General features: G+C 33.5%; 2 protein-coding genes across 8 annotated transcripts; both read left to right on the top strand.

Annotated features, from left to right (window-relative positions):
* Positions 1-1,703: 1,703 nt before the first annotated feature.
* On the top strand, positions 1,704-5,153 carry LOC141686214 (uncharacterized). The gene is made up of 3 exons (XM_074491264.1): positions 1,704-4,162; positions 4,362-4,368; positions 4,515-5,153. The coding sequence occupies exons 1-3, from the start codon at positions 1,704-1,706 to the stop codon at positions 5,151-5,153; spliced, it is 3,105 nt and encodes a 1,034-aa protein (XP_074347365.1).
* A 1,664-nt stretch (positions 5,154-6,817) lies between these two features.
* Positions 6,818-23,470, top strand: LOC141682980 (auxin efflux carrier component 5-like). 7 transcript variants are annotated; one of them, XM_074487666.1, is made up of 19 exons: positions 6,818-6,864; positions 7,303-7,342; positions 7,931-8,116; positions 9,134-9,302; positions 9,492-9,642; positions 13,414-13,458; positions 14,215-14,286; positions 14,939-15,031; positions 15,373-15,533; positions 15,639-15,715; positions 15,828-15,904; positions 16,719-16,790; positions 19,434-19,486; positions 19,561-19,718; positions 20,199-20,331; positions 21,052-21,154; positions 21,474-21,529; positions 22,164-22,345; positions 23,292-23,470. In XM_074487666.1, exons 8-12 carry the CDS (start codon positions 14,971-14,973, stop codon positions 16,730-16,732), a joined length of 390 nt encoding a protein of 129 aa, XP_074343767.1. In that variant the 5' UTR covers positions 6,818-6,864; positions 7,303-7,342; positions 7,931-8,116; positions 9,134-9,302; positions 9,492-9,642; positions 13,414-13,458; positions 14,215-14,286; positions 14,939-14,970; the 3' UTR covers positions 16,733-16,790; positions 19,434-19,486; positions 19,561-19,718; positions 20,199-20,331; positions 21,052-21,154; positions 21,474-21,529; positions 22,164-22,345; positions 23,292-23,470. The 7 variants fall into 7 exon arrangements, with proteins under 7 accessions (XP_074343767.1, XP_074343769.1, XP_074343768.1 ...); XM_074487668.1 differs by having other exon boundaries at positions 22,149-22,345; XM_074487667.1 differs by lacking the exon at positions 9,134-9,302.
* Positions 23,471-23,540: the final 70 nt, after the last annotated feature.

Genomic DNA, 23,540 nt, shown 5'->3' with positions numbered 1-23,540 from the left:
TAATTAAGTCAACTGGGTAGTAGTACCCGTGTTAGGGACTACAGCTTTTACCGGATTTCTGTTAAAAAGACGAACAAGAAGAGTTGATTATTTTCCGATAAAATTTGTACATGACTACAATAAGTCGATATTAACATCCGTACGGTTGGATCGTTGACAAATCCATTTCAGAAATTAATTAAGTCAACTGGGTAGTAGTACCCGTGTCAGGGACTACAGCTTTTACCGGATTTCTGTTAAAAAGACGAACAAGAAGAGTTGATTATTTTCCGATAAAATCTGTACATGACTACACTAAGTCGATATTAACATCCGTACGGTTGGATCGTTGACAAATCCATTTCAGAAATTAATTAAGTCAACTGGGTAGTAGTACCCGTGTCAGGGACTACAGCTTTTACCGGATTTCTGTTAAAAAGACGAACAAGAAGAGTTGATTATTTTCCGATAAAATTTGTACATGACTACAATAAGTCGATATTAACATCCGTACGGTTGGATCGTTGACAAATCCATTTCAGAAATTAATTAAGTCAACTGGGTAGTAGTACCCGTGTCAGGGACTACAGCTTTTACCGGATTTCTGTTAAAAAGACGAACAAGAAGAGTTGATTATTTTCCGATAAAATTTGTACATGACTACAATAAGTCGATATTAACATCCGTACGGTTGGATCGTTGACAAATCCATTTCAGAAATTAATTAAGTCAACTGGGTAGTAGTACCCGTGTCAGGGACTACAGCTTTTACCGGATTTCTGTTAAAAAGACGAACAAGAAGAGTTGATTATTTTCCGATAAAATTTGTACATGACTACAATAAGTCGATATTAACATCGATAAAATTTGTAAATGACTATCCATAAGTCGATTTTTATTTGGATTTAATTGATTTTGACATTCTTGGACATAATTTAAGGATTATTTAAAATTTTAACAACCCAATCATTGAGCTTTGTTATGTCTGAATGAGAACATAATAATTGAAGTCAAAATTAGGTCATTCATTACTCCTCATCTTATCCCCTCCTGTACTCTCCATCGTGATTCGTGGCGGCTCCATCGCACCTCGACCTCCTCGAACCTCCATCGACCTCGACCTCAAGCTCGACCTCGACCTCAAGCTGCTTCGCACCTCCTCCATCGCACCTCGACCTCAAGCTCAACCTCCCCCATCGAACCTCAACCTCCATCGCAGAGACCTCCATTTTAGGTAAATCCGTAACCTAAATTATCTTTTTAGTGTTTTAGGGTTCCTCCATTGTTTCAGTGGTTTAAGCTCTAACACAAGCTCACCTCTGCAATTAATTGTTTGAAGTGATAAGCTTAATAGTTAATTGTTTAATTAGTTAGTCATAATCTTAATTAGTTAATTGTTTAATTAGTTAGTCATAATCTTAATTAGTTAATTGTTTAATTAGTTAGTCATAATCTTAATTAGTCACCTCTGCAATTAATTGTTTGAAGTGATGCACATTGGGAATTTGGGTTTGTGATAAGCTTAATTAGTTACTAATTGCTAATAGATTATGTAGTTGTTGCTGATTGTTTTGGTTTGGTAGTTAGTCATAAGCTTAATAGTTTTGGTTATTTGGGAATTTGGGTTTGTAATTGTTTTGGTAGTTAGTCATAAGCTTAATAGTATATGCTCTGTTTTTGACCATCATGTCACTTTCTTTTTGCATCTTGTTTTATATCAAAATATGGATAGGTCATGGTTAAAAGCTGATAGAAGAACAAGAGAGTTTGAGAATGGAGTGGACGATTTACTTATGTTTGCCTTTGAGAATGGATATAACGAAGACAAAATAAGTTGTCCATGCTTAAAGTGCGCACATAGCAAATCTTGGAAAGCTCGGATTGTTAAAAACCATCTGTTTCAAAATGGTATTGATGAAACGTATACTCGCTGGATATGGCACGGGGAGCCAAATATTGTAGAAAGTCCTGTATTGGATGAAAGTGACAACTCGGTATCTTCTAATTACCAATTCTGCACAAGAATGGGTGAAGCTGACGATGATGATGTTCTTTCTTCAGATTCTTCAGATTTCATCAACCATGTGAAAGGTGAGCATGAACCTCTTTATCCTGGTTGTGAGAATTACACTAAGATGAAAGCTTTGGTTAAGTTATTCAACTTGAAAGTGAAGCATGGTATGTCTGATTCATGTTTTTCTGATGTTCTATTATTGATTGGGTCTTTGCTACCAGAAGGCAACAATGTCCCTTCTTCTTTCAATGAAGCGAAGAAAACCTTATGTGCATTAGGAATGGGTTATGATAAGATACACGCATGCCCGAATAATTGTCTACTATATCGTGGGCCACAAGATGAAGATGAGACTACTTGTCGCATATGTAAGGCCTCTAGATGGAAACTGAATAAGAAAGGAGAAGAACAAGAAGGAGTCCCTGCTAAGGTCTTATGGTATTTCCCCTTGATACCAAGAATAAGAAATTTGTTCAATACACCAGCGATTGCGAAGGACATGACTTGGCATGAGACCGAACGACAACAAGATGGTAAAATGAGGCATCCAGCAGACTCGCAAACATGGAAGGATGTCGATCAAAAGTGGCCTGATTTTGCATCGGAGAGTAGAAACCTCCGGTTAGCTTTATCCGCCGACGGTTTCAATCCTTTTCGTGGAAACCGTACTGATCACTCAAGTTGGCCAGTTTTGCTATCGGTTTACAACCTTCCACCTTGGCTCTGTATGAAAAGAAGGTACATTATGCTTTGCTTGTTAATATCAGGACCGACCGAGCCTGGAAATGATATAGATGTGTTCCTTCAACCACTTATTGAAGATCTGCAGGAGTTGTGGCGCGGGAAACAAGTGTACGACGCATATAGACAAGAGTCTTTCGTACTTAGGGGCATATTATTATGGACAATAAGTGACTATCCGGCCTTGGGGAACTTGTCGGGACATGTAGTTAAAGGATATAATGCTTGTATTGTTTGTGTTGATAAAACAGAGGCTACTAGGCTGGTTCACTATCGGAAGACGGTAGTTATGAGGCATAGGAGGTGGTTGCCTCGTCATCATCCGTATAGAAAGCAAAAGGCAGCTTTTGATAATAGCGTTGAGACAGGTGCTGGTCCTATTCCATTAACTGGTGAGCAGGTTTTTGAAAGAGTACAACATCTAAGGGACCATGTCTTTGGTAAGACACAACGCCAACATAAACGGAAGAAAGGTGATGCTAGACCAGTTTGGAAGAAGTTATCTATCTTCTTTCAACTTGAGTATTGGAAATTTTTGCCAGTTAGGCATGTTCTCGATGTGATGCACATCGAGAAAAATATATGTGAGGCTTTACTTGGAACTTTGCTAAATATTCCCGGAAAGACAAAAGATAGGGAGTCAGTCCGTCTCGATATGGCAGAAATGGGAATAAGAATGGAGCTAAGGCCAAAAACTCCCGGAAAGAAAGAGAAGGTACCTTTGGCTGCATGGAACTTATCAAATGCTGAAAAGAAGGTAGTTTGCTCATCATTTCTTCAAATGAAGTTACCGGATGGATTTTGTTCAAATATCAAGAATCTTGTAAATATGGAAAAACTTCGGCTTGTTGGAATGAAATCTCATGATTGCCACACAATATTGCATCATTTGCTTCCAATTGCGATTCGGTCGGTACTGCACAAAAAAGTCAGGTGCACAATAATAAGGTTTTGCCTTTTCTTCAAGGCAATTTGCAGCAAAGTCATCGATGTAGATAAATTGGAAAATATGCAATCTCAGTTGGTGGAAACATTATGCCAGCTGGAAAAACACTTTCCCCCTTCGTTCTTCGATGTCATGATCCATCTCTCAATTCATCTTGTGAGAGAGGTTAAGCTTTGCGGGCCAATCTTTCTACGTTGGATGTATCCTTTTGAGAGATATATGAAGGCGTTTAAAGTATATGTTCGAAATGCTGCTCATCCCGAAGGTTGTATTGCCGAGGCATATGTTGCCGAAGAGGCCGTTGAACGTTTGGTCAATTTTGAAGAAGCTACCATAGGTTTGCCAAAAAATGATAGGCATGAGCAAAATGCAATAAGCAAACCTTTATCTGGTGCGACAATGATCAAGCCAAGCAAAGAGGAATTGCATCTAGCACACTTATGTGTTCTGCAAAATAGCAATCACATGAGGCAATATTTTGAGTAAGTTACTAACATATGTGTGTGTGTGTGTGTGCATTTTGTTATTTTCTCATTATCTGCAATTCGGTAAATATATTGAAGCAATTGATTTTACTTGTAGTGAACATATGGCATCTTTAATGCTAAGATACCAGTAGCATGAAAATGACGAGGTGTGGCTAAAAACCAAGCAGAATGAACAATTCCCCGAATGGTTCAGGAAAAAGGTAAGTTTTATTTATGTGTTTATTACCTTGTTACGTAGTCCTGATTAAAAACAATACAGACAAGTAATATAAGAAGTCGAAGACATCCAATAAAAAATAAAAACACAGACCTAAAAAAATTGTTTAATTTTTTTTTTATTGTACAGATTGAGACGGAATTGCTCCATGACCATAATAGCATAGGTGATGATATAAGGTGGATGGCAGAAGGGCCTAACAAGAATGTTCCTACGTTTAGTGGTTATAAAATCAGCGGGGTTATTTATAGCACCAAGGAGCGTGATAATAATAGACAAGTACAGTGTAGTGGTGTTTGTGTTGTTGCAGATACATTAATGCTTTCCGAAAAATTTAAATCTGTTGAACATACTTCACATACCTATTATGGAGTTATAACAAGTATATGGGAGCTAGACTATAATAATTTTAGAGTCCCTATATTTCGTTGCAATTGGGTAGATATGAACAAAGGGGTTAAGGTTGATGAGTTGGGATATACATTGGTTAATTTAAATAAATTAGGATTTTCAAATGATCCTTTTGTTCTAGGGAAACATGTTAAGCAAGTTTGCTACATTGATGATACTCTTGAAAAATTTTGGTCTGTGGTGTTGAAAGTCCCGGAAAAGAACTTTTATGACCACTGTGATGATGAAAATGAAGGCTCTGTAGAAATAGAACTTGAGAATGAGCTGCAGTTGCCCGTGTTCCCGAATGTTGATGAACTGGACGATGAAAATACTAGCTATATGCGAGAGGAAGAAGAATGGATTCAACTTCCATAGTGGTAATATATATAATTATTTATAGATACTTGAGTCCATGTACCGCTCACTTTATTCTTTTTGTAGGTGAAGCTCCCATTATCCATGTGTACTGCTCGTGAACCCCTTGATGAGATTACTTTTGCCGTGATAAAATCATCATCTAGTTGACTGAGTTTTCAATTTGTGAATGCTGCTGGTTGATGCTCTTCTTATAATAGATGATGATTTTATCATAGCAAAAATAATCATTCGGCGGACATACAAGTATGGCTAGCTTCTACTGCAGAAACAGGGCTTGGAGATATGTTATCTACTGCAGAGGATAAATTATAAAATTTTCCACATCAAACTTGTGCAAATTAATGTTGATCACTTGTTTTTGTGTTTATGCAGAATTACCAGCATACGGCGGTTGTCAAGGCGTGCAAAATTATGGCTAAGCAGCATGCATGTTACCAAAGGCAGTAAACAAGGATTGTGTTTCCATTTTCATTGTAATATTCACTACTAAACAACTCTGTCTTGTATATATGGAACAATGTAATTTGAAATCTCTGTCTTGTTTAATTGAAAGTGTATGGTTTGCCAATTTTGAGGAATGGCTTACAATTTTGATTGAGGATCTCTAGTTTGTTGTTGGTTGGACCTTTGGCTGATTTATGGTATTATATCTGTTGGTTTGGGTTTATTCAGATTGGACATCTTATTGTTGGTTTGTGTACAGCAGGGTTGGGATATGTAATATGTGCAAGTCAATTTTTTTTTCCATCTTTGCTGTATAGACAACGGTTTCTTTTGCTAATCAGTAAACTGTTGTATGAACCTCTATTATCCCATAATGTTAATAACCATTGTCTATGAACTTTGCTTTCTACAATGGTATTTTAAATCCATTGTTTGATAGAGTCTAAGATATCAGTTTTAGTAAACCATTGTCTAAATTAGACAACGGACTTGTCAAAAACTGTTGTCTTAAGATGGAATGAATTTTTGTACATACAACATGCATGCAACATTATGTAAAAGGGTTACAAACAACAGCTCGTAAAATAACAGTTGTCTTAAGATAGAATGAGTTTTTGGACATACAACATTGGTTCACGCTTGTTTAAAATAGTCATAAACAACAGTCCATGAAATCACAGTTGTCTAAATAAGTCAAATCGAAAAGCTTAGACAATAGTGTGCAAAAACCTCTATAAACGTTGTTGGATGGAAAGCAAGACAACTGTTTTTTCATAGCGAAGAAAACCCCGTGGTTTGATTTTTTGGGACAACGGGTATATTTTGAACCGTTGTCTCATGACAGTTGTGTGAATGAGATTTTGGTGTAGTGTAAATTTCTGAAATACTTGCAGAAACAATGAAGAAAATGCTCCATGAATCCCCTCCCCCGTTGACATATTAAATCATACATATTTTACTTATTCATGGAAGTGGTGTGCATGACTGTAACATGAGAAGGTCTAGTAATAAGTTCCTTAAGGTTAATATTATTGATCTTGTTATATACTTGTTTCTTATAATTTTCTGAACCAGTGTCCTGGTTTTCAGCTGTTGCTTGAGGAACCTGTTGCAGGCCATCTAAAGCCATAGCATCTGACCGTGATTGGCTCAGATGAAGCCTCAAAATATTATTCCTGCGGATTCTTCTTTAATGTCCATCCAATTATTTAGAGCAACTGCAACCTACTAGATACATTTATAAAAAATGGGTTACCAGATACTGGTAAGATTTTGGCCGTATTTTGTTGGAATGAAAATAATAAACTATATTTTTAAATCAATACAATATTATTGATGTCCTAATAAAAGAAGAATGCAAGTTATATATATGTTAAACGTAAAACAGATGCACAAGATTAGTCAGATAAGTAGCATAATTAGTCATGACTTTCCTACAACAGTTAGATATAAATGTATCTCTGTTGCTTAGGATTTCCACAATTCATTTTGATTTGAAGTTGTAATTTGTTATCTAGAAGGTGTCAATTTCCAGACTCTATTCACTTATACAATCTTAATTATCCATGTGTGTGTATACATATGATTGTGACACAGTTAGACAATTTGATTGAATTATTTTACTATCTTAATCTGTGTTTTTTTTTAAAATTTTATTATCGAACTTCTACTTCTACTTCATAAATTTCCGAAATACTTGCAGAATCAATGAAGAAATGCTCCATAAAGAAAATAGTTTTCAGGTAATTTTCACTTTTTTAACTAACGCAAGATTTGTAATATTTGTTGCAGTTGTTATTTTTTAGATTTTACTTTTTTGCTATTATTTTAAATTTATTATAGAAACTCATGCTCTACTAAAATCAATAGAATTTTTGCAAAAACAAATCCACTTGAATAGAAATACTACCCAACATATTACTGATGTCATCAGTGCAACCATGTTGGGAGGTTAAGAAACGTCATTTGGTGGATGCAAAAGTAGTCAAATTTTACCTTTTAAGTATTCACATTTGGAGTTATAAATCTCATATGGAGACTCAGAATACCATATTTAGTCATTTACTTCTCTGAGGTATCAATTTTTTTTTTGGTTACATATTCCAAATTACTCCACTGGAGACTGGTCACAGCTCATTCCGAATGGTGTACATAGTTACTGTCTGCTATATCTTTTACCGCCAATATCAAATCATAGATATTTTACTTATTCATGGAAGTGGTGTGCATTACTGTAACAAGGTCTAGTAATAAGTTCCTTTAGATTAATATTATTGATCTTGTTATAAACTTTTTCTTATTATTTTCTTAACAAGTGCCCTGGTTTTCAGCAATTGCTTAAGGAAGCTGTTGCAGGCCATCTAAATCCGTAGCATCTGACCGTGATTGGCTCAGATGAAGCCTCAAAATATTATTACTGTGAATTGTTCTTTAATGTCCATCCAATTATTTAGAGCAGCTGCAACCTACTAGATGCGGTAGTGCCCAGAATAGTACATGGGTGCAGAAAGCAAAAGGTGCAGATAATTACTTTATTCTCTTCATCTTTTTCAAAGACCCTATTTATTTTCTTTTTGCATATATAGTAGATAAATACTTGGTATTCGTTCCTTTCCCCTGCGGTAATTGTTCATATTCTCAATTGAATGCCGCTTCGGCGATGTTCAGATTCCTAATTGGCATATGATCTTTAGATATATAGTCTTACTTTTTCACAACTGTTGAAGGAATTTACTCTGGTGGATAAAGGAGGTCTCAAATATAATACCTTGCTAGCTTGTAATTCAGGGTCTTAATTTTAACCATCTAGTCTTCTGTTGTAGAAAACAAAGGAATATTAAATGTGTAAAGGCTCCTTTTTAACAATGTTCACTAAATAAATGTGCTTCTCTGATTGGTTTGTCCACCTTTTTCTTAACTTCCTGTACCAGATGTAGACGCTACTCTATCCCCTGATGATGGCCGTACAGAATTTTTAGAATAAACTTTCTTGTCGAATATGGGCGTAGAGTATTTGTTTAATGTAAAATTAAACTAACAGCGCCATAAATTAAATAGGAATTTCCATCTTCTTGTTGTACTTGGTATTTGAATAAACACCTTTTAATTCATAGAGTAATTGACAGTGTTGGAATTTGAATTTGTGAAATGTAGATGTAAAACGTTTTAATTTACAACTGGAGAAGTCCAATAAAATGCTTGTATTAAATTCAGCTTACAATTGTAATTTGGATGCAATGTCTATTAGTCAGGTCTTAAGCTTACTAGAGATACTGAACCTAAGAATTTGTATGCTGATATTGATGTGCAAACAGTTGAGGAAACTTTTCCCACTAAAACTTCTCGAGTTGCTTCTTGGATGAAGTAATTCTATTATATGCCAACCAAATATTCCTCTGGCTAAATATTTGTGCGAATTCTTTTCTAAATGCTATAATTTGTCATTCTCTGCTATAAAAATACTAAATCTATGACAACACTATTAAATTCAGTGACATGCCTTTGACATGTAGTTTTCTGTTTTTCTGATGTAGAGAGAGAGAGAGAAAGACTATTTGCATCAGCAACAGTTTATTCTTGAACTTTTCTGTAAAGATTGTTAAAATTGTACTCCAATTTCTTATCCATTTATGCTGCAACCAATTTCTCACATTCTGCTCAACCAAAAACTTAAGAGCCCTGTGGTCCGTCTTAATGAAAAAGGTGATTATCCATGAGATATGTTGTCCAAATTGCTTATGTATATGCATATGAAATGAACAGAAGTATATTGAACGTAATAAAAAGTAAAAATTCATTTGATGAAGTATTGAATCATGTACACAGCACCTAATTATAGCATAATTATAGCATGTGCTTGATTATAATGATTTTTTCTTTTTAACTACAAAGTGGTACAAGTACAAGCACGGTTTTTTGTGGGGAATGCTTCAACGTCGCAATGGAAGGAAATATAGTTGAAGACGTGAATATGGTTGATGCGTGATTCCAAACCAGTCATCAGATTATAATTCTGCTAGAATTCTTAGAGATTGACCTAAAGGTTATTTCTCTAGTTAACATTATAGATTGTAATGTTTTCTTTTTCAAACTTAGATAATAATGTTTATTTGTTTCAGTTTAATTATTATATCGTAAAATAATTTTTTAACATGTGTGTCAGACAATCCCAAAACCCATCCTTCGCCAATTATATCAAAAAGGGTCGCCATATTATGAGTCTATCTAAAATTTTAAAGTGATACGAAATTACGCACTAACCAGATTTTTTCTAAATAATATAACATGCAATATCTATAAAAAGTAGATATTCTTATCTGTCACTCATTGCATTTAGCTTGACCTGGTTAATATTCTTATTTATCTTCTGCAATTTGTTACTGCAAGAAGCTTGACCTAGTTTTCAGAGGGAGAACTAGAGGGCACTGGAGGGAGTCTCGGGGTATCTGTCAACTGTTTAAGATCGCAAAAATTTTAGTGTTAAATTTTGAAAAAAAATATAAAATAATGTAATTTGGTTTCTTCAAATATTAGTTGGTCTCCCGTAAATTTTATTTCCGGTTCCGTCCTGTTAGTTTTTAACTCCTATATAATAAGAATGACATGTAAATTACACGTGGGTGCTCTTGTATGTAATATTTTATAGTTGATATAATTAATTTAGATATTTAAGTAGATAATTAGAAATAAACCCATATTTCGGGCACCGAAGTTCGAACTCCACAAAATCAACGTTGTATTAAAACTATATAAATATAGAAAAATCTCATAACTATTAAATCATGAACTGTTACTCAGATTTAAAATCCTTTAAACATTTTTGTCAAAAAAAATATGACTTGAAATTTCAAAACATACTTGAAAAATATATGTGATATAGTCATATGGAACAAATATTGAAGTAGACAATGAGTGGGCTTGGGCCGCGGGAGTGGGAGTGGGGCACTCAATCCAATTTAGACTTTACGCATCAATATTGGGCTTAAATGACTGTTGTCTTCAAAAATCTCAGAATAACACCAAATTGTAATATGTTGTTAGACCAGAGATTTTGAATGCAAAAACTGAATTTTATTATAAAATCCAAGCTTTTACCTTAGTATATCTGAAAATTAAAGTGAATAACTGTAATGGATTTTTCGAGTTTTGTAAAACAAATCTCGATTTTATTAAGGAAAAAGTGAATAAAAGTAGGGGATGAAGATAAATATGGAGATAGAGATAGGTAGAAAGGGTGAAAAAGAAGGTAGGGCGGATATGGTTAGGTGAAATTAGGGCGGCCGACTCTCATGCGAGAGAGAAGTTATTTTAATTATTGGTTACTATTAACTTCAACAATAATTGTCCACCATAGATCTTTGTCATGGATATTATTAGTTACCTACAACATTTTTTGATTTGCATGCAATATTTCGGAAAGATGTAGGTGATGAAAACATATTTTGTTTGGTGTTTGCTGAAACAACATAAACCATAGGAATGTTGTAATTTCACGGAGAGATGAGTTGATGGATTTAGAAATGTGAATTGGTATTTCTGTAATTGATTTTAAAGCTTTTTAGTTATGACATGCAGCTAATTAACAGAAAAAATGCTCACCGGCCAGCATGAGTATTAGTACAGGCTGATCATGTAAACCGTAATCTTTTTGTTATATTTACACTTAAACCTGTATTAAGTAATATCGGATAAAGTTATAACCTTATTTAGGTATAAATTTTTTCGATCGTAATTTGGGCCACAGTCGTAAAGTAATATTCTCGCTAAGAGTATCAGATAAAAAAAATTAGAAAGTTATCAAGGGCCCAACTAAAATATAAAGTAATAATTTCAGAATTATATGTATATTTACGTACTCGGCCTGACCCGATTAAAAACCCGGTTAAAATTTGATTATTCTAATATTTTTTTTATATATTTACATTTATTATGAATATAAATAATACTTTATGTTGTAAGAGATATGCCTGTACTTTAACAAGACGAAGACATTTTGTCAACCCTAAGTAAGTTATATTGTTATATTAATTTGTATTTTGTACTTGTAACATTTAAAGTCTGTAAAAATATCAAAGGAGCAGATTGGAGCCTTTTTTTATAAACAGTATCAAGCCTAAGAATTCTATCTGGAAGAAGATCAAGAAGATCATGCCTTAGAAGAATTATGAAGAAGCTTGGAGTTGAATAAAGCTGTTTTAAGAAAAATATTCTAAGTCGAGATCTCTACAAGTCACAGATTTAATGTTATAGAGAAGTCATTCGAGAACTCCATAATAGCTTATATAGAAGTCAGGAAAGCTACTAGAGAACTCAGAGAGATATCGACAAGTCAAGAAGACATGAAGGTTAGAGATATCGACAAGTCATTTCTTCACTCGAGAATTCAGAGTTATCGACAAATCTACATTCATTAGAGAACTCAGAGTTATCGATAAGTCAAGTTCCACTAGAGAACTCAGAGATATCGATAAGTCAAAATTCACTAGAGAATTCTGAGATATCGACAAGTTAAATTTGACTAGAGAACTTTGAGATATCGACAAGTCAAGAAGTTACTAGAGAACTAAGAGTTATCGATAAGTCAAAGTGAAGATGTGAAAACTAGAGATCTCGACAAGCTAAAATTCTCTTATAGAGAACTGAAAACCTCTACAGGCCAAACTAAATATAGAGTATTAGAGATCTCGATAAGTCATTATAGTTATCGAGATGTCAAGATCTCTATGTGCCTAAACTGGAGATATCGAGTAAAATTCTCAAAGTACAGAATCGTAGACCAGTTCAATATTCAAGATAAACAATCAACAAAGAATCCAACCAGCTGGATTGACAAGTGTACAAAAAGAAGCTTGAAGAATGTGCAAGATCAATGGTAAAGATTAACTGACAAAGGAAGATCAAAGTGAACACAGGATGCTAAAGATATGCTAGGCCAGAATTGGAAGATCTACTTTTTCTATAAATAGCAATGACAAGTGATAGTTTAGAAAAACTAACAGCATGTCTTATTGTACACTGTTTAAACGAGCAGTTAACTAAGTTATAAAGTTAACACTGGTCCTTTAGTCGGTTGTAACAATTCAGATCAAATTTCTTGTAACACTCTTAAGGAGAAGCTAAACTCTTTATCAACAAAGAGCCTAGAAATTTTGTAGCAAAACAGTCTTAATTTTAATATAAAATTAAGTGAGTTTTGAATATCCGTGTTCTTTATTTTCTGCAAGCTTAAATTCTGCATGAACACGTTTCACTATAAGATTTAATTTACTTTGATTAACCAAAACATTCAAGAAAAGCATAAAAACAGTAAAACACATTCACCCCCTCCCCTCTGTGTATTATTCATTTCCTAACACTTTAAAGACATATATATATATATAACATTTATAAAACATAATATTTTATAAACTCGTCCATTTTTGCCCCAACTTAAATTTTTTCAATAAAGTTGTGTTTTTATAAAATATTTTATGCAAAATAATACATTTTTGTAATAATTTAGTTGCTAACCTATATAGTCTTTAGAATTTCTAATAAAACTCGATTTAATTTAAATTAGAAAAAGCCCAATCCAATCCAATTCAATACAGCCCAAAAAATCAGTAAAATCCGCCTTGAGAATCTAACGGGTTCTGAAATTTAAAGGTCCAAGCCCGGGCCTTTTGGGCATCCTGACTGACCAAATTCACCAAATTTAAAGGTGAAATCGAGTATAAGGTGTCAATTTCGAATTTCTATTCACTTATACAATCTTTTCTGAGTATAATTTATGTTTTTTTATTATTTAATTCTTCATTTCTGAAATTACTTGCAGAAACAATGAAGAAAGTGCTCCACCCCGTCCATGTGTAGTTTCCAGGTAATTCTTCATTTTATTGCGATTTAATTAATTTTATAAATTATCTGTATAATTTTATTTTGTTTTGTTACGCTTGAGTATCTTCGATTCGATATGGATTTATTGCTCTATTTATCATTGTTAGTTGTACTCGAATAATTTAGTGTTTGATTTGATATTGTTCTATTGGTTTAACTGCTATTGTTTATTTATTTGTGCGGTGTGATTTTGTAATTAATTGAATGTTATGGTGGGAGCAATTTATGTTTTATCGGCTTGAACATTTTCACTTTATTTAGGTCAATTGAATTATTTATGAGTCGAATCTAGACTTGATTAATTAATGAGTCAAGTAGAATATTTAGACTAGAGCTTGAGAAACCTTATTCGAAAAGAGAATAGAATTTGGGGATCTCTCTTGAGGTGTCTAGTTAACTATTATACAAGCCATAGGGATCGAGTCCGCTTAGTTTTATTAGGATATATTACCTTTTTTTGTAGACGATTCTGGCGGAAACTCGTATATTTTTAAGGAGCGAGCGACCCTTATTAATGGTAAATTTCTTCATGATCATATTTTCACTTGTATGATTATTTTTAAGTGGGTAGTGCTTTGTCAAGTGGGTGCAGAAAAAATAATTTTGTTGTACTTTCTATCAAGAAGAAATTTCACAAAAAATAAGTATGACTGTAAATTTGTTAGATTAAAACCATGTCTTTAAAGGGCCACGCCAGGTCTGTTTCTAATGTTTGTTTTCATATATTCTGATTGGTTAGGCTTATACTCGCTATCTGGAAGCGGAACTGCACGTGTTACTAGAAGAGAATGCACTCCTGCAACATGCTTTGGTAAGCAGGACACTGGCTACAACTTTGTTTCTGTAAAACCAATCTGCATGTTTATTATTAGTTCTCTTTTTGACTAGTGCATACATATACAAGAAGCAACAAAGAGGATAAAGCAGCAGGCATGTTGACCACATACTAATCATTTCATATAACAATGCAATACACACAGACACTGTAATTTTGCAGACAATGGAATTTTCACGAATCAAGTTCATAAATAATTTCTTTCATATTTTTATTTCTTATAATCCCCGTCAGAAAGTGAGGCAACTTGAAATTCCTAAATAAAATTACAATTTGCAGATTAGTACATAGTGATGATATGCATATGAAAAACATTATTGCTTTTGAAGATTCAGTTATTAGAACAACGGGTAATGTGAATATTACATTGGATATGCTATGAAAACCTATGTAACCTGATGCAAATTGCTCAAAAGTTCTATGATAATAGTAGCTCTAATTATCGTTGTTAGTTGTGTATAGAGATTTTCCTATAATTCCCATACCTTATACACATGCGTACATTCAAATATAGACACTTTTCGTGAAATATGCCAACCAGTGATCCTTTGACAATTAAAATTAGATATTATTAATCGGTTTTTTATGTTATCATCATGCTAACTTCTGGATGGTAATTATGCTTCAGGTTGCATTTTGAGATGCCAAGCATTATGGACTATGGAGGGATGTATTTTGATTGTGTCGAAAGCAGCCGTGGGCACTTACATGTTTTGCATGGGTAAGTTCAAAGCACTGATTCCCCAGTCCATCGTGTAACTTCTTCATAGCTACATGCAATTCCACATACACACACACATTATCTGGACATTAGGCCAAGTAAAAGAACAGATCAGTGCCTAATAAGGAAAGTGGTTTAGTTACCTGAAGATAGCAGTTGCAAGTCTGCAAGCCTTCACTAAAAAAATAATTAAGGTTATTTAGGACGGATTTATTACACATTATAATCTAATCTGTGACTCTTCCTGATTAGATATAATATCTGAATTTGTTGTAGACATCCTTACATATAGCCAGATTCTCTTCATATATATGCTTTGCTTACTGCTATGCATATTTCAGGTATATTCATGGCAATTAATAAAAAGATAGATGAAAATTGGTCGATTGGAGTCCCTATTACCGGCATCCTTTGGAGGTTTATCATGGGACCAATTTGTTGGGGCCTTGCCTGTCTTTATTTAGGATTAGATGGTGAAGTGTTAAAGGCAGCAATAATCCAGGTACTGACTATTTCGTAATGATACGTAGAAACTATAAACTCAGTGTTAACGAATTGATTTTGTTCAATGGCGATCTAACTACATATATTGTGAATGTTATTTCAGGCGACACTTCCTCCATCATACTTATCTTTCTATTATGCTCAAGAATATAGACTAGATATCGATTGCATTAGCCATGGGTAATTACTGTTTTTGCCACTGAAATGATACGTATAAACTATAAACTCAGTGTTAACAAATTGATTTTGTTCAATGGCGATCTAACCACATATATTGTAAATGTTATTTCAGGCGACACTTCCTCGAGCATACTTATCTTTCTATTATGCTCAAGAATATAGACAAGATATCGATTGCATTAGCCATGGGTAATTACTGTTTTTGCCACTGAAACTCTTTCCTGTATTTAGATATCTGCAAACTTATACTACTTAAAACCCAAGTAATACATTAATATATATATATATAAATACAGTCATATAAATATATATATATATATTAATATAAATTTGTGTTTGATCTGATATTGTTCTATTGGTTTAACTGCTATTTTTTATTTATACGCACAGCGTGATTTTGTAATTAATTGAATGTTATGGTGGGAGCAATTTATGTTTTATCGGCTTGAACATTTTTACTTTATTTAGTTCAATTGAATATTAATGAGTCGAATCTGTAGTTGAATAAATTAATGAGTCAAGTAGAATATTTAGACTAGAGCTTGAGAAACCTTATTCGAAAAGAGAATAGAATTAGGGGATCTCCCTTGAGGTGTCTAGTTAACCATTATATAAGCCATAAGTATCAAGTCCGCTTAGTTTTATTAAGATATATTACCATTTTTGTATATGATTATGGCCGAAACTCATATATTCTTAAGGGGCGATCCACCTCTATAAATGGTAAATTTTCTCATGTATCATATTTTCAATTGTACTGGATCATCTGGGATGATGATTAATAATCAATTGAGCCTAATATGGAAGATGCACAGTGGTGATACTTAGTGCTTTGTTAAGTGGTTGCAGAAAAAAAATATTTTGTTATAATTTCTATTTAAGAAGAAATATTCACAAAAAATCAGTATGACTACGTAAATATGTTAGATTAAAACCATGGTCTTTAAAAGGGCCACACCAAGTCTGTTTCTAAAGTTTGTTTTCATATATTCTGATTGGCTAGGCTTATACTCATGACTTGGAAGCGAAACTGAACGTGTTACAAGAAGAGAATGCAGGTCAGCAACAAGCTTTGGTAAGTAGGACACTGGCTACAACTTTGTTTTTGTAAAACCAATCTGTATGTTTAGTATTAGTTCTCTTTTTGACTAGTGCATACATAAACAAGAAGCAACAAAGAGGATAAAGCAGCAGGCATGTTGACCACGTACTAATGATTTCATATATCAATGCAATACGCACATACTCTGTAATTTTGCAGACAATGGAATTTTCCCGAATCAAGTTCATAAATAATTTCTTTCATTTTTTTTTCTTATAATCCCCATCAGAAAGTGAGGCAACTTGATATTCCTAAATATAATTACAACTTGCAGATTAGTACATAGTGATGATATGCATATGAAAAATATTATTGCTTTTGAAGATTCAGTTATTAGAACAACGGGTAATGTGAATTTTTACATTAGATAAGCTATGGAAACCTATGTAACCTGATGCAAATTGCTCAAAAATTCTATGATAATAGTAAAAGAATCAACACATGGAAGTAAGTAATTTGAAGATTATATCTAAATGTTCATAACTACATAAAGAATGGAAATTATTAATACTATAGAGGGCTATATATCATTAATGTTATACAGGCTGAAAGTCAAGATGGATTATCATTATTAAACAAACCTTACCAGTAACTTTCTTATCTTCAACAGGTAGAATCGCAGGATACACTTGCCCTTTAATGCTAAACCTATGACTAAATGGAAGAAAGATAAATTGAAGCCGTAATCAGTTAGACTAGTTAGAGATGTATACCTAACTGAAAGCCCTAAAATGGAAACTTAAATCTAATCACCTGCAAAATTAAAACAGTATAAATAAATTGAGAGTAGAAAATCAAATTCAAGAAAAGGAGTTTTTAATTAATAGTTTATAATTTCAGTTTACAATTTGATTTTTGTTGAGAGCGAGTATAGTGTTTGTACTTTGTACTGCATCATTTGTACTGCATTACTTGATATATGGTCTTGAAACTGTATTATTTATAATGCATTATTTGTACTGTAGATATGCGTAGATGTGGGTAGATGATGGAGGGATGGGGAAAAATGAATGGGGGATGGAAGACAATAAAGTCAACCACCACAAGTAGAACTGTAGATATGCGTGTAGTGTATAAAGAAGAAATCTACAGTGGATACCGTCCACATTCATTTTTGGTTATAAGTAATACTTGGAAATAAATGTCAATAAGGAAAATATTACAGGAAATAGAACATTGAAACATGATAGGAGCATATATAACCTAATAAAAATTTTAGCTCTGTTTCTGGCCCCCAAACTCTACCTATTATATTCAATGAATTTAAATTAAAAAAATGTCGTGTCCCCATATTTGTGCCAACTGCCAAATGGTGTTGCCAGGTTCTAAGTCTTTCAAAGTGCCAAATCTGATACTTGGATATATTTGAATCTCCGTACCCGAGTCCAATTATTTAAAGCAGCTGCACCTACTGGATCTGGTAATTCCCAGAATAATATATGGGTGCAGAAAGCAAATATAAAGATAATTACTCTAGTCCCTTAAATATCTCTCTAAAGCCCCTATTAATCTTTTTGCATATATAGTAGAGAACTTAGTTCTTTCCTCTTCGGTAATTGTTCATATTCCCAATTGAATACTTTCCGCTTCAGTAATTGTTCAGATTCCTTATTGGCCCATATGATTTGTAGATATATAGTCTTATTTAGTTATTTTTCCACGACTGTTGATGAAATTTACCTTGGTGGATGAATGAGGTCTCAAATATAATGTCTTGATAACTTCTAATCAGGGTCTTCATTTTGACCTTCTAGTCTTCTGTTGTAGAGAACAAGGAATTATTAGATGTGTACAGGCTCCTTTATTTCTTCCCCTTCTATAAATCTTAGTACCTTATTCTTACCAACCTCACAGCTCCACTTCTGCTTATATTTGATGTTTTTGGATTCGACTCATAAGCTGTAATCCGATTTCTGACACAATACACCAGCATCGCAAAAGATTTATATTTCTCATTACACAAATACATGAATCACTATTTTCTTTCGGTAAAACGCAGAACATATATAAAAATCTTTTAAGAGAATAATACCCAATATTCGATGTTCCGATCAAGAGTTTAGGCAAACTAATTTGACTCATCTAACTTTGGATGACAAATTATATTGAAACTTTTCCACAATTATGTTTCTCAAAACATACACCACTTCTCCCTGTTGTGTGGTACAACAATTAAAGTGTACAACATGTAGACTTTCTTGCACTACTACTGCCTCTTGTGCCCTCTGGCATTGAAGTGTATAATGGTTATGTGCAGACTTTCTTGCTGGTAATTGCAATCTATGTAGTTAATTAGGTTGTAGTCTTAAGTTGTTTTTTTGGCTTGCTGTTTAAGTGCTTCTATTGACAACTTGCTCTTTGAAATATCTCTCTGTAAGTGATCCATGATAGAATTTTCTTGAGAATATAATTTCTGGGATGTGGTGCATTACAGAATGACCAAAAAATGTACTTTAGAAACTATAAACAAAAGGGCGGAGAATAGTTTTAAGTTTAAAATGTGCCTTATGTATTTGTTAATGTATTTGTTGAGTGAGTGATTGAGTAATCAAGTTATGCTGCTTAATATACAATACCGGGCGTAATCTTAATTATATTCCTAAATGTTTTCTGAAGGTTCCCAGGCCTTATAATGCAAGCGAGGAGGAATCTCTGTTTGTTTTCCCAAGGTATATACCAATTATCGTTATATTCACGTTGCAGTCTTTTTATTTGAAATCATAGTACCGATAACTTGATGCAGGTTTTAAAATTTTCTCTAGTTTTGCTCCTCCGCTTCAGTTGAAGCAAATGGTCATGCAAGAAACGAAGGATGGAGAGTTGATCATAATCCTCCTCCCAAGAAACAGAAGGATTACCGCAAAAGACTTCAGAGGAAGATTTAAAGCAGTGGCCCTACAGGTTAACTTTTGATGTATTTTCCTATTAATTTACATGACAAGTATATCCTAGTTACGCACGGTTTATTTAAAAGTACTTTTTTGCAGATATATTGTTTTTTTCCCTTTACCAACACGGCCTTAATCGGTATTTAAAAATAAATAAATTATATGACAGCAAAAGATAGTGATTGTGTTGCAAGTTTCCAAATGCTATATGCTGATTGGATCCATGGACGCCTCCACATGTTTGATAACTTTGAGATGATATGAACCTATGGTTATAGAAACATTTCGTACTTGGTGAAGTTGTATTATCTCTTTTGTAGTTTGCCTGTGTATATGTTTTCACATCTAAGATTATATTTGTAGGTATAGAAATGGCAGGACAGTAAAAATTGTAGGCAAATGGTTTCTTGGGTACATGAATGTTGGTGATTATTATCAATCCACATATATTAATATGAATTTGTTGACAGCTTTCTTTCTTTGTCTTCCATAGTTATGAGTTTCGACTTAGGGTTTCTCTTTCATCTTGTGGGAATCTCAACATGATATCGCACATCCGGAACATTGACAGCAGCCTTTAGTTTCTCATTTGGCTACCATACATATTTGTCTGTTTCGGATATCTGGTATGCACTGACATTTTTGAACCTAAATACTCTGTCACTGATTGTAATGTGTTGTGACATGAAATAAAACAAAGATCATAGAAACAGGACTGGGCTAAGTTGGCAGTGACATTTAAGTACCTATTAAAACCTCTGCTATTTGTAAATGGTTGACGTTTTCGTGCTATGTATGTATGTCATTTAGTAATCTTTTGCATATCACCAAAATGGTGCTACTGAGTACAATGCTACATTTTCAACTCCCTCTCACTGTTAGTTTCTAAGGGAATATATTACTTACTTAAAAGTAGAAGAGGCTTATGCTAAACGCTGTTTTAATATTCTTTGAAAGCATTTCATTTGTTTTAAGTAGGTGAAATAAAGTTAAGTGCGTTTACCTTTTATCAACACAATATGAGAGAAAAATGATCATACTGACACGTGTAAATTACTGCCACATTTTAGTACATGCACAATACATTTAAGTTATAGTTGAAACACATGTGTGCGTTATGTTTTACATAAGTGACACTTGAAGGCTTTTCAGATGTGCCATTTAGACACTTCTCCTTCTCAATGTTATTTTGATCATTTGCCACATAATAATAAAGGAGAAGGAATGTAGACTTTGCGATCTTGTTGCTTAATTAGATTTCTTGATATATGAAGGCTTGCCGAAGTGAAATTTACAGTATTTAGCTCGTCCTCTTTTGTTTCTGCTAAATTCATATGGTTTTACAGTGAAGTGAGGATAGAAGGTTTGGAAACATTGGATTATCTAGACAACCTGTCTGATCGAAAATGCTTCACTGAACAAGGAGATGCAATTACTTTTGAATCTGAGGTATAGTCTTATGTGTGGTTCCCTAGTACTTAGTTTTTTACTTCAATAGTGCACAATAAATGAGCATAGCTGTCATCATCTCCCGTTTAGCGACACTCTTCTTCGAATTAAGGGATGTAAAAACTTTCCAGACTCTATTCACTTATACAATCTTGATTATCTATGTGTGTGTGTATACTGTGTGTGTATACATATGATTGTGGCACAGTTAGACCATTTGACTGAATTATTTTACTATCTTTAAGTTTGTTCTGTGATTTTTTTTAATTTTATTATCGAACTGCTACTTCTACTTCATAAATTTCTGAAATACTTGCAGAAATAATGAAGAAAATGCTCCATGAATCCCCTCCCCCGTTGACATATAGTTTCCAGGTAATTGTCCATTTTTTTAAATTAATGCAAGATTTGTAATATTTGTTGTTATTTTTTTAGATATTATTATTTGCTATTATTTTATTTTTATTATAGAAATTCATGCAACTAAAATCAATAGATTTTTTGCAAAAAAAAATAGATAAGTCCCACTAGAATTGAAATACTACCCAACATAATACCTATGTGATCAGTGCAACCATATTGAGAGGTTAAGAAACATAGTGTCTTACCCATCATCGAGACGCATAAATCACATTTGGTTGATGCAAAAGTAGTTAATTTTTACCTTTTAAGTATTCACATTTGGAGTTATAAATCTCATATGGATACTCTGAATACCATATTTATCATTTTGTCATTTGTACCTTTGAGGTATCAATTTTTTTGGGTACGTATTCCAAATTACTCCATTGGAGACCGGTCACAACTCATTCTGAATGGTTTACATAGTTAATGTTTGTTAGATCTTTTACCGACAATATTAAATCATACATATTTTACTTATTCATTGAAGTGGTGTGCATGACTGTAACATGAGAAGGTCTAGTAATAAGTTCCTTAAGGTTAATATTATTGATCTTGTTATATACTTGTTTCTTATAATTTTCTGAACCAGTGTCCTGGTTTTCAGCTGTTGCTTGAGGAAGCTGTTGCAGGCCATCTAAAGCCATAGCATCTGACCGTGATTGGCTCAGATGAAGCCTCAAAATATTATTCCTGCGGATTCTTCTTCAATGTCCATCCAATTATTTAGAGCAGCTGCAACCTACTAGATGCGGTAATGCCCAGAAACATGGGTGCAGAAAGTAAAAGGTGCAGATAATACTTTAGTCTCTTCATTTTTTTCAAAGTCCCCGTTTATTATCTTTTTGCGTATATAGTTGATAAATACTTGGTATTCCTTCCTTTCCTCTGCGGTAATTGTTCGTATTCCCAATTGAATACCGCTTTGGAGATTGTTCAGATTCCAAATTGGCATAGAATTTGTAGATATATAAAGTCTTACTTTTTCACAACTGTTGAAAGAATTTACTTTACTGGATATGTGAGGTCTTCTGTTGTAGCCAAAGAAATATTAAATGTGTACAGGCTCCTTCATTTTCCTAGTCCAGATACCATGACTAAAGTTCATTTAATTTTATCTGAACAACAGATAGTAAGATTGCAGTTTTCCAGTGTACTGGGCCTAGTTCTCACTTTCTTCCATTGTAAAAGGTTAACGTTCCCATTGGGTACAAAACTGGTCTCATAAGTTTCTGTAGCAAAACTTATGTTATTCCATGTGACCACATATTCTCATAAGCCTTAACTTCTTTTTTCTCTTAACTTCTTATAGCAGATATAGACGCTATTCTATCCCCTGATAATTGCCGTACAGTATTTTCAGAGTAAACTTTCTTGTCGAATATGGACTTAGAGAGTATTTGTTTAATATGAAATTAAACTAATAGCGCCATAAATTAAATAGGGATTAATGCCTGGCTTAAAGAAAAAAGTGCCTATCCATGATATATGTCCAAACTGCATATGTATATGCATATTAAATGAACACAAGTATGTTAAACGTAATAAAAGGGAGCAAGGCCGTCTTTCATTTCGCTTGGTTATAGTATTACCTGTATTGCCATATTAGTTTTAGTTGGTCTCTGTGATGAGGGAAGATAAAGTGAAAACTCATTTGATGAAGTATTGGATCATATATACACCACCTGATTATAGCATGTGCTTGATTATAATGATCTTTTCTTTTTTACTACAGAGTGGTATAATCCCTATTTTTTGTGGGGAATGTTTCGACGTTGTCATGGAAAGCTTAGAAGTGCAATCGAAGGAAAGGTAGTTGAAGACGTGAATATTGACGATGATGTCGACATACTAGGCGGGGGACTTTTGGGACCGGTTTATGTATTATTCCAAAGCAGTCATCAATTCTAATTCTGCTAGAATTCTTTGAGATTGAACTAAATGTTATTTTGCGGATTCGTAGAGATTTTGACATAGACGATAT

The sequence above is a fragment of the Apium graveolens genome, chromosome 9 (genome assembly GCF_009905375.1).
Source record: "Apium graveolens cultivar Ventura chromosome 9, ASM990537v1, whole genome shotgun sequence".
Taxonomy (NCBI): domain Eukaryota; kingdom Viridiplantae; phylum Streptophyta; class Magnoliopsida; order Apiales; family Apiaceae; genus Apium; species Apium graveolens.
The sequence above is the reverse complement of the archived record's forward strand: the minus strand, read 5'-3'. Positions and strand labels throughout refer to the sequence as shown.